This window comes from Antechinus flavipes, chromosome 6 (genome assembly GCF_016432865.1).
Source record: "Antechinus flavipes isolate AdamAnt ecotype Samford, QLD, Australia chromosome 6, AdamAnt_v2, whole genome shotgun sequence".
NCBI classification, from domain to species: domain Eukaryota; kingdom Metazoa; phylum Chordata; class Mammalia; order Dasyuromorphia; family Dasyuridae; genus Antechinus; species Antechinus flavipes.
In genome coordinates this window covers 216,649,177-216,663,093 of record NC_067403.1, presented here as the reverse complement: position 1 = coordinate 216,663,093, position 13,917 = coordinate 216,649,177, and the positions used below count along the sequence as shown (strand labels likewise).

Sequence of the window (13,917 nt, the reverse complement as noted above, 5' to 3'; positions counted from 1 at the left end):
GATATGAAAAAGAGAAATTTCAGAGCAACCCAATAACCCTTTTCAAATATTTGAAGGATTATTATATGGAAAATGGAATGGGTTTGTTCAGTTTGGATGTAAGAAAAAAAGCTTCTACAAATATAATTATCCAAAAGTAAAAGAGGCTATGTTAGAGGTGATGGTCTTCCCATCACTGGGGATCTTTAAGCAAGGACTGGATGGATGATTTTATATTGTCATAAATATAATATATATGTATGTATGTATGTATGTATGTATCCTTCATCCAGGTTCCAACTACATAAGACTCTATCATTGAAATTTGAGTTACATGTTACTTTCATATTTTTTTCTGAAACTATAATTTCATCCACATCTAGCTATCTTCTTGATTTTAAGACCAACTTTTTATTCCTCCCCAACACTCGGCCTCTCAGCTGACTTTACATCTAATATTTATACAGCACTTTAAATTTTACAAAGCCCTTTGTATAAAATTTTCCTATGAGATAGTTACTATAATTACCACTATTTTACAAAAGCAGAAACTGAGGTTCATCGAGGCTACATGACTTATAGCTAATAAGGATCAGAAACAGGATCTGAATTGATATGTTTCCAACTCCTATCTCGCACCTAATCCACTTTAGCAAAACACCTCTTATTCAAGCAAATGTCTCAGCATGAATAGGATGCTAATCACACATCCTTTATAGGAGATTTTTTTTTTAGCTGAACAACTATGTACCTGGTATTGTGTTGAGAAGGGGAAGAAGGAATTTTAAAAAGATATAGGCTGCACCTCACAAGGCACTTATAATCTCATTTTTTCCATCCATATAACACTAAATTCCAGGACAAGAGGCACGACTGCCTAAGAATACTTTTCAAGGGGCTATTACTAGAACTAATAGAACAACTCATAAATAATAACCACATTGTAAAGACATATAACTTTGTGAAACTTAAAAACTATGTTCAACAATAACCAACCATGAATACAGAGTACCCATATAATGACAGATCGTTCTTCCTACCTTTTAACAGAGACATGATACTCAAAGTATACAATGAAATATATATATATATATATATATATATATATATATATATATATATGTATATATATATACATATGTATGTATGTGTGTGTGTGTGTGTGTGTGTGTGTGTGTGGACATAGCTAATGAGGGAATTTTTTTCACCTGATTCTGAATATTTGTTATGATGATTTTGTTTTCCTTTCTGTTTTTTTCAATGAGGAGGAGGAAAGAAAAAATCGATTTTGGTTCTTAAAAAATTTAAATTATTTTCCAAATGTTACTACACAGTGCTTTCCCAGAAATTAAAAACAAAAAGGAAGAAGTTAGATGACCATTCTTTGGGGAAGCACTTCTATTATACTTTTCCTAGCTTATTGTGTTTTGCCTCCCTGATAAAAATATGTCAATACCAACAGTGTTGCTTTTTAATAGTGATTACAGAAAAGACAGCTGATGGAATATGACTTTTAGTTTTGCAGTAACAGTCCTGAATTATTCAATGAGTCCGAGGCTTTTTCTTTGTGAAAGAAAAACAAAAAAGAACAATCTTGAGAGAAATTTTTTGATTTTTCATGCCATCAGTTCTGTCATAGATAGGAATGCACAATCACTGAAGAAGAGCAAAGCAATTTAGATAACATTTCCAGTTCTAAAGGAAGACTTCTGTTATTAAATGTGGCAGCCCACAATAGTCACTGCCAACTGTTTAATCAAAAAGTTATTGTTCAGCACTAGGGGGTCGTAGGGAATAAGACAAAATGGGCCTTGCCAACAATGCCTTCAATTGCGGAAAATGTCTGATCGAGTTTAAAGCTCTTTTCAATCTCTTGTGTAATCATTTAGCTCTGATGGCACGTGTTTGATAAAGCATTTCACAATGATAATAAGAAAATCACAGAGACAATTCAGCTCTTCTACTTCTTTCTTTAATTATCCCTTTTATCCTTGCCATACTCTTCTTGTTCAGGTATGAGAATATAAATACAAAGGAAGATATTCAAAAAGATTTCTCAAAAACTCTACTGTTAATCATAGATGTGAGGTAAGTGATATTTTTGTGCTAAATGGCAAAAGACTTGACAAAAAAGTACTAAGAGGATTGGGAGACTAAATGAGGAATTTAGTCACCAAACATTCAAAATTAAAGCAGTTTACTGTTTTGAGGGTTAAAACCAGTTAGTCTTGAGTGGATACCCATCAGTTGCAGAATAGCTGAATAAATTATGGTATATAAATGTTATGAAATATTATTGTTCTATAAGAAATGATAAGTAGGATGATTTCAGAGAGGCCTGGAGAGACTTATGTGAACTGATGCTAAATGAAGGGAATAAAACCAGGAGAACATTACACATGGCAACAACAAGATTATACAATGATCAATTCTGATAAACGTGGCTCTTTTCAACAATGAGATGATTCAGTCCAATTATAATAAATTTGTCATGGAGAGAGCCATCTACATCCAAAAAAGAGGACTGTGGGTACTGGATGTGCATCACAGCATAGTATTTTCACCTTTTTGTTGTTGGTTTTGTTTTCTTTCTCCTTTTTTCCCTCTTAGACCTAATTTTTCTTATGCAGCAAAATAAATGTGGAAATATGTATAGAAGAATTGCACATGTTTAACACACATTGGATTACTTTCTGTGTACAGGAGGGAGAAAAATTTGAAACACAAGGTTTTGCAAGGATAGATAAAACTATTTTTGCATATATTTTGAAAATAAAAAGCTATTTTTTTTAAGTAAATAAATGTTCTTGAAAAAAATCAGTTTTATAGAGCAGTAAGATCAGGACATTATAGTCTTGAGAAAATGGACTGAAACATGATATTGGGAGAACTGATATCTAGTCCAAGCTCTGTCACTTTTCCCTTGTGACTTTCACCAATGCTTTTTCATGGGATTCTGTTCCTTCTGTCAAGTCAAATCAGCAAGGTTTTCTTAAGCATTTCTTATGTGCCAACCAACACTGACGATATATATGCAAATAGAGGTAACTTGTCCACAGGTAACATATATAAAGGGGGAAAGAAAATCCATAAAAGAGAGCTGAAAATAGATGGAGTATTTGTGGGGGCCATGGTGGCAAAATCCAGACAATTGAAAGCAGTCAGAAGAAGAAGGAAAGATAGCTGACTTAGGCCCTTCCTTGAAATCGAGATTCCCTCTCAAAATTCAACAATGAGAGAAAGGGTTTGCAATGGCAGAGCAAGAAGGCAAAGCCTCAAGAAGGATGGCTGGCCTGGACCCTTCCTCAAAATGGAAGTTCCAGGGTCAAATGAACAAGACAGATGACTGAAGAACCTTAGAAAAGTTCTAGGATGAGAAAGCAGGTGAGTTACTGATATTTTTACTCCCCAGAATCAAAACCAGAGCTGAATGAGAAATGCATTGCACAATAATACTTGCTATAGGGATATCATGAGAAATGATAGGTCTATGAGTTGATTCATGCTAAAGTTTTCAATATTATATTAAATGCTATCCAAATGTAGTCAATAATTAGTACAACTTCACTGGATGTATAGTCTCACTGACGGGCATAAATTTACTCTCACCCTTGGGCAACTCCCATCCACATCCTCCCATAAATGTTCCAGTCTATGTTCCCAGGGCCTTGCACAAATTATCATAACACCGAGTGAATATAAACAGAGCAGAAAAGTTGTCCATCACTTTTCTCTGGCTCTTGCTACATAATCAGCCTATCTTTTTTTTAAGTATGTCTCTTGGCTGACATTCTTAATGCCATTTATTCCTGATAATTGGTTGTAATCGGAGGTAGACTGCTTATTTTCACCAAGAGTTTCTCTCGTTGCCTTTTAGGTGATGGGACTTGATTAAATAATGAGCAAAGGGACATTTTATGTACCTGAATTTTTAGTGTCTTATGAATAAGACAGAGAAGCAGAGTAGAATGATGGATAAAATCTGTTCCTAGAAAAAAAAAGACCAGGATTCAAATATTCCCTATGATGCAAATTAAGATGGGTAAATCACTTGGCTTTTCAGGCTTCCAGGAAATTTTCTAAGCCTAAAAGATGCACAGTAAATGCCAAACTGCATTGGTAGAGGGAATCTTCTCTCTGAGAGTTTTTATAATAATAAAAGCAGAAATCCAACTTGCTAAATAAATAGATAAATATATACATAAAATATAAGACAAATGATGATTGGCTGTCACTTTTCATTCAGTTACGTTAGCATATGCATAATATAGACATATCTTTAAAGAAGAAAATAGAACAACATGAAACAGAAAATCATTCATTTTTAAAGTCCAGAAAAAGCTATTTGGTTTTATTTTTGTTCTTCATCCTTCACTTTCAAAGAGAAACAGAGACATCCCGGGTTGATGTCTTGGTTTGTATGTGAAGTGGATTAAAGTGAAAAATCTGCACTGTCATTATCTTCATGTTCTCTTCCAGAGTCATCAAAGTACAGTGGTAAGACCAAAGTCAGGATAACCGGTGATGGTCAAGGATACAGTACATCACCTTGACATCTTTGATATCTGGCAAAGTTCTAAATATTCCCTACTCTTGTTTTACCTGCCTTCATAGTCATTGGAACAAACTGTTCTTATTTGCTCATTTCACCAAAAGAAGTCTTGGGGTAGCTATCTCCCACCTCACTAATGAGTGTGAGACTTGCCATTTACCCTAAACCCAGGTTATTCTGTATAATTGAGACCAATAGAAAGAAATGAATTTCCCTAGAATAGGGATTAAGAAATACCTGTTATTCTAAAATGTCAAGAAAGCCTGAGGGCCCCTCATGGATGCTGCTATCTGGAATAGCTTACCATATGTTTAGGAGATAACAATGGATAATATAGCAAATTATTCCAAATTCATGTATATTCTAAGGAAAATTTACAAGTAAGCATTGGGTCCAAATACACTTTGGAATTTTACAACCTCCACTTGTAATGCTGGAGAAACTGAGGCAAGAGAGAGGTTAGAGAGTTTTTAATATTTTATTAATGGGAGAGTAAAATTGACTGGACAGGACTCTCCTCTCAAATTATCCATTCAGACAGAGATAAGGATATACTGGGACCAAGGAATCCATGTTGGTCCCAGGGTTGGAGGAGACTGTCATCTCAAAGAATCCAGCATTCAGCCACCAGCCTCCAGTGATGAATGGAGGAACCCTAACTTCTTAAATATTTTCTCTAAACAAAGTAAGGGGTAAGAAGCACGGGAAAACTTGTCAGGATGGGGTAGGCCATAAATCCTAAAAATCCAGAGACAGGATGTCTGAATACACAGAAATAAAGATATCAGTGAGGTATCTTGGAATATTTTAGAGGGATATAAGTCTTGAGGACAGAAAAGAGTCAAGAGGTCTACTCTCTTGTTTATCTTGCTAACAATTTATAACCTTAGAGCAAATAGTCCTCAGTCAGACCAAAGGGGGAGTTTTATAGCTTAGGGGATTGAGACAGAACAGTTAAGGAAACTGAGACAAGGGAAACTAGTGCAGGGAAACTGAGTCAGGACAGTTAAAGAGAACTGTGGCAGAACACACTGTCCATAGAGTCAAGAGCACAACTAAAATTAGTCAGACAAATCTTGATGAATTGGTCCACAAAAGAGTCATGCTTTCTGACTTCAGTTAAATCATCTTGGCGATCTTGTTTTATTTACTTATAATCCATTCTTATATTCCCAATTGGGACTATTTTACAAACCCTTAAATCCAGCCTTACCAATAATCTCTTGTACCCTACTTTTTAAGACCACTGGAAATCTTACACTAATTTTTGTGACCTTGAATAATTTTTACTTATTTATATTTAATTATTTTATGACCTCAATTTTCTCTCCCATAACATATTTTGGGTGAGATGATCTGTTCCAATTTTGCCATTCTGTGATTTTGCTAATCAGATCCCCAAAATCAAGGACCAACTACCACACAATTCTTCAACTTCCCCCCAAAATTCCACCTACAACCATCTTGTGTGTCTTTAATGTCATCATCGATAGTAGTAAAGATTTAATCAATGTTCTCCTCTTCTACTACCCTCATAATTCAGAAAGAACTCCAAAACAAATCCTTCAAAGACATTATAATTTATTTTGTTCTTCTGTACCTCATTAGTTATATGAGAGCATGGATTGGAGTCCACAATGACATTGGCAATGGCAATGGCTAGATGAGGGACAGCACTGTCAATCCAGAAAGTAGGAAGCTTCATCATGGAATGTAAATGATCAGGTTTGGGTAGATCAGCTAAGATAAGAAAGAAGAGTAATAATCAGGTAGCAGCATCCAAAAAAAAAAAAACAGAGAGAATGGAAACTGGTACTTTCTAACAGCGTAAGTAAATGTTGTTTTTTGTATAAAATTTTATTCACTATTTTTATAAGTATGAATATAGATAACACTGAATCTACAATAGCATACCGTAATCAGAAGCAGATTAGCAATCAATAGTTGAATCCCACCTTTTTTTTGAAGCAGGAACAACAGGGTTAGAATTACCTTATAATGAACAATATAACTTTCATCCTTTCTAGATATTTTTCCCCATGCAGACTAGCGACACATCAAAATTCAGTCTGCTATTTCTAGTAGAGTTGGTACCTGCTGATTTTAAGACAGAAATAACTTGCTGCCTCTTAATAATGGAACCCAGTAGAGTACAGAATTTGGAATGACTTAGGTCCATGTCAAACTCTGCCTAATGGGCTTTTGTTAATGGAAATAGTGGAGAGGCAATAGGATAGCGTGTAAAAAGTGCTAGACATCGAGTTGAAAGAAAACTGGGTTCAAATATTTGCTCTGACATCAGCTGTATTCCAGCATGGCACTTAATGTCTCTGAGTCTCAGTTTCCTCATTTATAATGTAAGGATAATGTCTGTTGTACCTGCCTCACATAGCTGTTGTGAAAATCAAATGAAATATGTGCAACTTGCATTACAACCTTAAAACACCATATAAATAAATGAAAATCCACATTACAAAAGGGCCTTAGGATTATAAATATAAAAGTAGAAAGATTCATAAACGTCATCAAGTCCAGGGCTCCTTAAACTTTTTCCATTAGCAAAATGGAAATGTCATATAAATGTGACTTTTTACACATGTTTTCATTTCAGCAATTTTTCCATAACCCCAGGTATACAGACATGTAAAATATATACACCAATTAAACATTTACTGATAATAAATCATAATTTTGTGACTCCCCCCACATTCAGTTAGGAGACCTCCATATGAGGTCATGACCCATAGTCTAAGAATCCGGGACCCTTCCTCATTTTTCATATGAAGCTTTGGAGAATTTAAGTGACTTAGTCATGGTCACATAGCTAGTATCATAAATAGGATTTGAATCTTGCTTCTTTCACTCCTGATCCAGTGATCTTTCTACTGTACCACAATGCCTGTCTTCTCAAATTCACATCACAGTGAAGTGCTTATGTGCATTCAAAGCACATGGGCATTAACGGATGTTTGACATTAAATATATAAAAAATTAGTTCTCCATAATCTCTAGTGGGATGATTTTTACTCCAAATCATGATAGTCCATTAACTAGCCTTCTGCTCCAATCTTGCATGTATACACAGCCTGCCAGATTTCTTGTTGATGACAAAATGATGCTGGCCATATGCAAATGCGACATGAGCCCAGGACACAATTCCTCTTCTGCTGTGATTCTACAAGCCAGTGCCAGATGAAGAATAAGGGCTCTATGACATAGCATTGCTATGATCGCTCTTCCCATCCATTTCAACAAAACACTCAGTTCCTAAGTGTGAAGGTAGAAAAAAATGATGCAGCATCTCAAACTTCCCTCCTTCCTCTTCCCTATTTTTTCAGCCATTATTATATTTAACTATTCATAAATTCACTGAAATCTTGGAATCATAAAAGTGCCTTTCTCAAGTTGAATAGATCACATTTACGTGACATTTTCAAGTTTACAAAATATCTTACATATATTTTCCCATTTGATCCTTTACAACAATCCTATGAGCTAGATATGTTATTATCCTATTTTATAGATGAGGAAATTGAGACTTAAGGAAATAAAGTCTTGAGACTTACTCAAAGACAATAAATATCTGAGGCAAGATTTCAACTCAGGTCTTCTTAATTTCAAATTGAAGCTCTTTAACCTAGAAAAGAAAAGACTAAGGGGGAACCTAAGGGCTATTTGAAATATTAGAAGAACTATCATAGAAAAAAAGGTACAAGACTTGCTCTATTTGGACCCATTGGGGCAGTCTTAGGACTGAGAGGTCAGTTTCAAGGAGGCACATGTTTAATCCCTGCCCTATTACATCTTCCCTATGAATGAAATGCACATCTTCCTCACCTCTGCCTCTTGGAATCCTTAGTGTCCTTAAAAACTTAGGTCAAATGTCACTTCCTTTATAAGGCCCTTCTTACTCCTCTCAATTGTTAAGAGTTTCACTCACCACCACCACCCTAAAATTATCTTGTTTTACATTGAAATAAATTTAGAATATGAATACATTAAGTATCACAATGGAGAGAAAGCTGGACATGGAATCAAGAAGATTTGAGTTCAAATTCAGCCTGAGATACTTATTAGCTGTGTGACTCTGGATAAGTCTGTTTGTTTCAGTTTCCTCATCTATAAAATGAGAAGGAAAGGCAAACTACTTCAGCATCTTTTCCAAGAAAATGCCAAATGGGATCACAAAGAATCAGACATTCTGATGGACGTGGCCATCTCCAGCAATGAGATGAACCAAATCAGTTCCAATAGAGCAATAATGAATTGAATCAACTACACCCAGTGAAAGAACCCTGGGAGATGACTATGAACCACTACATAGAATTCCCAGTCCCTATATTTTTGTCCACTTGCATTTTTGATTCCCTTCACAGGCTAATGGTACACTATTTCAAAATCCAATTCTTTTTGTACAGCAAAATAACTGTTTGGGCATGTATACATATATTGTATTTAACTTATACTTTAACATATTTAATATGTATTGGTCAACCTGCCATCAAGAGGGGGAAGGAGGGAAAAAATTGGAACAAAAGGTTTGGCAATTGTCAATGCCATAAAATTACCCATGCACAAAACTTGTAAATAAAAAGCTATTTAAAAAAAGAATCAGACATAACTAAAAAAAATGACTAAACAACATCATATAAATATATATATATACATATATATATATATAAAATACATTATAGATATATGTATGTATGTATTCATTGGTAGATATCCATCTATGTCTTTCTTCTCCACTATCCACATATATCAATAAAACCTCAACAAATGCTTTAAACACAAATGTATCCAGTCAGTAGTCATTTGTAAAGCACACAGGTTTATAATATAATACACTTTTATACATGCATATGTTGTTACCCACAATTTCATATAAACTTCTTGAGAAAATGGATTATTTCACTTTGTATAGGCCTGGGATCCAGTATTACGCCTATGGCATAGCAGAATCTTAATCAATGCTGATTGATTAATCTTAATAATCCATACTGATCAAATTAACAGAATTAATTCCCCATTACTGATGGTTTTTAAGAAAAAGTCTAGACATCCACATGTTGGGATATTATGAAGGTCTCTTGCTTCCCATCAAGGATGCAATGGCTGACCTCACAGGTCCTTCCCGATTATAAAAATCTATATTTCCATGAAAATCTCCTCAGAGAGTCTTAAAGGATCATCTTACTTTACCAAATATCAAAATTCATATTGGAACTGTGTCAACACCCAATAGATAATGCTAGAGATTAGAGCAATGCATCTATTTCTACATTCTAGGAAATGGTCAAATAGTTCATTTGAAACCTGCCAGTCATGATTTAAGACTATGCCCACTGCCATTATGTACTCTCCAAGAGGTACATGCATAGCATACAAATGGACTGAATGCTAAGAAAGAATACAATATTATCCCTGCCCTACTGAAGTCATGAACATGTCCATCAACATTCCCAGTTCCATGAAAAGCCCCGAGAGCTCATAAATCAAAGAACGCCTCATTCTGACTCTATACCGTTTCAGAAGGCTGGACTATTAGTACTCGCAGATAGGAGGTAGACTTTGACAACATTAAGAAGATTTTTTTGTAATGAATAAAATGGCCTGACAGTGCAGCATGTGACAGTGAGCTTCCCATCGCTGAGAGTCGTAGGAGAAGCTAGATGGCTATCTGTTCGAGGATGCTGCCAAAAAGACTCCTCCCTGAGTGAGAGGTTGAACAAGATGACCTGGCAGAGCCCTTTGGTTTCAATTCATCTCCATATACATGTTAGTCAGCACCTACTTTGTGCAAGACACTATGTGGGCAAGAATGCAAAGCAAGATCCTGGAGGGGGTGATTTTTAAGCTAAAAAATCTGGTCTTTACCCATCAGGTAGTGGGGACTCATTAAAGAGAGAAATCATACTAACATTTCAGTACTTTAAAATTAACTTAGTGAACGCATATAAGATGAGTCTGAAGAGGATGCAAAGAAAGACTACTTTAATAGTGAAAATTTGAATAAAAGCTTAAAGAGGCATTAGGAAAAGGAAAGCTTCTGATTCTATTATCTCAAATTTGACTCTGCCATAGGCAGACTGGAAGAAAAGGCAAGCATCTGTCACATGGTACTGGAATATCAAGGTCTCATTTATCATTTGATGAATACTAATTTAAGGGAAATCAAGAAATGGAGTATGGAAAATGGTAGGGCTTCAGAATGGCAGGAAATGTCATCTATTGCCTCTAGGATAAAACACCTCGCTTTTATATCTAAAGACCTTCCTTATTTGTTTCCAGCCTACTTTTATGGGCTTATGACACATCCCTCCTTCTCAGGCATTCTCTATTTCACCCAAACTGATGGATTTGCTCTTCCTCATATACAATGCTCACAGGCTCATAGAATCAAGGAAATATATATGCAAAGCTGAAGTGGAATAGAGGAGTCATTAAGAGGAGGAAAAAGATCCACAAAGGCAACAATGTCTGTAGCATCTCTTTGTGGTGGTAAGGAATTGGAAACGGAGTGGATGCTCATCAATTGGGGAATAACTGAATAAGTTGTGGTATGTGAATGTAATGGAATACTACTATTCTATAAAAAATGATGAGCAGGCAGATGTCAGAAAAGCCTGGGAAAACTTACACGAACTGATTCTGAGTGAAGTGAACAGAACCAGGCGAACACTGGACACAGCAAGATTATGTGATGATCAGCTATGATAGACTTAGCTCTTCTCAGCAATATAGTGATCCAAGACAATTCCAATAGACTTGTGATGGAAAATACCATCTGCATCCAGAAAAAGAACCATGCAGACCAAATGTGGACTGAAACATTATTTTCATTTTATTTTGTTTCTTTTTCTTTCTTGTGGATTTTCCTTTTTGTTCTGATTTTTCTTTCACAACATGACTAATATGAAAATGTTTCAAGTGATTATACATGTATAACTTATATCAGTTGCTAGATGTCTTGGGGAGGAGGAAGGTTAGGGAGTAAGGGAAAAGAATTTGGAATTCAAAATCTTACAAAAATGAATGATAAAAACTATCATTACATATAATTGGCAAAAATAAAATGCTATTAAGCAAAACAATTAAAAATAAATAAAAATATCTTTCTTTTTTTCTAAAAATGTTTTACACTCTGATTTATTTTTAATAGTATTTTATTTTTTCAAATACATGCAAAGATAGTTCTCAACAACCAGCCAAGTCATGTGCTCCAAATTTTTCTCCCTTCTATCCCCTCTCCTTTCCTCCCCAAGACAGCAAGCAAACCAATATATGCTAGTCGTGTTCAATTCTTCCAAATGCACTTCCATATCTGCCATACCGCACGAGAAAAATTAGACCAAAAGGGAAAAAGGGGGAAAAGCAAGCAAACAAATAACAAAAAAGTAACACCACTATGTTCTGATCTACACCATTCTCCATCGTTCTCTCTCTCTCTAGATAAGGATGGCACTTTCTATCCCAAATCCACTGAAAGTGCCTTGAATCACCTCATTGTTGAAAAGACCCAAGACATCACAGTTGATCATCACATCATCTTATAACTGTGTACAATGTTCTCCTGGTTCTATTCACTTCACCAAGCACTAGCCCATGCAAGTCTTTCCAGGCCTCCATGAAATCAGCCTGCCCATCATTTTCCACAGAACAATAATACTCTACCACATTCACATCCCACAACTCATTCAGACATACTCCAACCAATGGGCATCCACTCTATCTCCAGCCCTCTGCCACCACAAAAAAGGGCCAGACACAAATATTTCTACACAATTTTTTTTTTATTCTCAAAAAGAGAGAATAGTCATTTAATTCAAATTTCTAGTTTTACAGATGAGGAAATTAAGACTCAGAGAGATGAAGGAACTTGCCTCAGTTCACACATCTAAGTAACAGAGCCAAGATTGAAAGTCCAGGTCCTCTTACTCCAAATTCCTATTCTATCTCCCACCTTGATGCTTCTGCACAATGTTTTCCATGCCCAGAACACTCCCTCTTCTTACCACTGGAGGCCCTAGCTTCCTCCAATCTCAGTTCTGGTACCACCTCCTACATGAAGCCTTCCTTGATTCCCCTAGTTACTTAAATCCTCTTCACAAATCAATTTACAAGTTCTTAGTTTCTCCATGTAAATGCTACTGGGATGTAAGCTTCTTGATGTCAGGGACTTCCTCATTTTTGTTTTTTTTTATCTCCTATAGAGAATGTAGTGGATGACACTTAATAAAGGCTTGGTGGATTAATGAAAGTAACGAAATGATATTGCCACCTATCACTCTTTCCCTTTTTGTTAGTGTTCAATGGTCAGACACAGAGTTTGTTTGCATATTTGCATTTGTTGTTGGTATAGTTCAATTATGTTACAATCATATATAATTCTTCATGACCCTGTGGTGCTTTCTTAGCAAAGAAGCTAGAGAAATTTGTCTTTCCTTCTACAGCTCATTTAGCAGATGAGGAAACAGATAAACAAGATTAAGGGACTTACCCAGGATTACACAGCTAGTAAGTATCTGATGCTAGATTTGAACTCAGATCTTCTCAACTCCAGGCCCGATGCTCTGTCTACCATACCATCTAGCTGCTCTCTTCTTTACCTACTGATATCAAATGCTTGTATATCCAAGATTTCTGGATGATCCTGACCTATTCCATGCCCGAAGTGAAAACTTTTTCAATTTCAGAAGTTTAATAAAACTCCAGATTTTCAAATATTTATGATTTGTGAAAGAATACTTAATCGATATGATTGATTCATTTGACTAGCTCATCTAGGGACTTTTTTCAGAAATTGATGGGGTGCTTCCTCAACTTTCTCCTTTTAAGAAAGATAGTGATAAGTTCCTTACTAGAAACAAGGTGATCCTCAAAATTCTAGATTCTGTTTAGGATCAACAGTGCATGATTATTCTTCTATAATTGATTGGCAACCTAGCACAGTAGTCAGTATATTATAAAGTAAAAGTATAAAAGTTAAAGGAACCTTAGAAAGCAAATATTCCAGCTTCTCCACTTTACAGATGATAAAACTAGGCCCCAAAAGACAAAGTAATTGCCTCAAGATCTCCCAATAGTAAGTGGTTGAAGCCAAATCCTTTGACTTCAAATTCTATGTTTTTTTTTCATAATACCATATCTCAATAGATAATAAAGAAGTCAAGGGGGCACCTAAGTCCTACTTCCAGCACTATAGCTGACTTTGTGATCTTGGTAAAATCACTTCACTTCTCTGCAAATCATCTTTAATGTAACATAGAAAATAAAATTTGTGCACTACAGGATTATTAGGAAGATCAATTGAGATAATGGAGCACTGGGACTTGAGTTAGAAAGACCTGAGTTCAAATCCAGTTTCAAATATTTACTAGCCATGT

The 13,917-nt window shown here is 35.4% G+C and overlaps 1 protein-coding gene across 1 annotated transcript in view; it reads right to left on the bottom strand.

Annotated features, from left to right (window-relative positions):
* Positions 1-13,917, bottom strand: part of NELL1 (neural EGFL like 1) — an 870,390-nt gene that overhangs the window by 727,682 nt on the left and 128,791 nt on the right. The window contains exon 5 of the mRNA XM_051966758.1: positions 6,132-6,207. Within this exon, the coding sequence (XP_051822718.1) occupies positions 6,132-6,207 (76 nt within the window). The remainder of the gene's footprint in view (positions 1-6,131; positions 6,208-13,917) is intronic.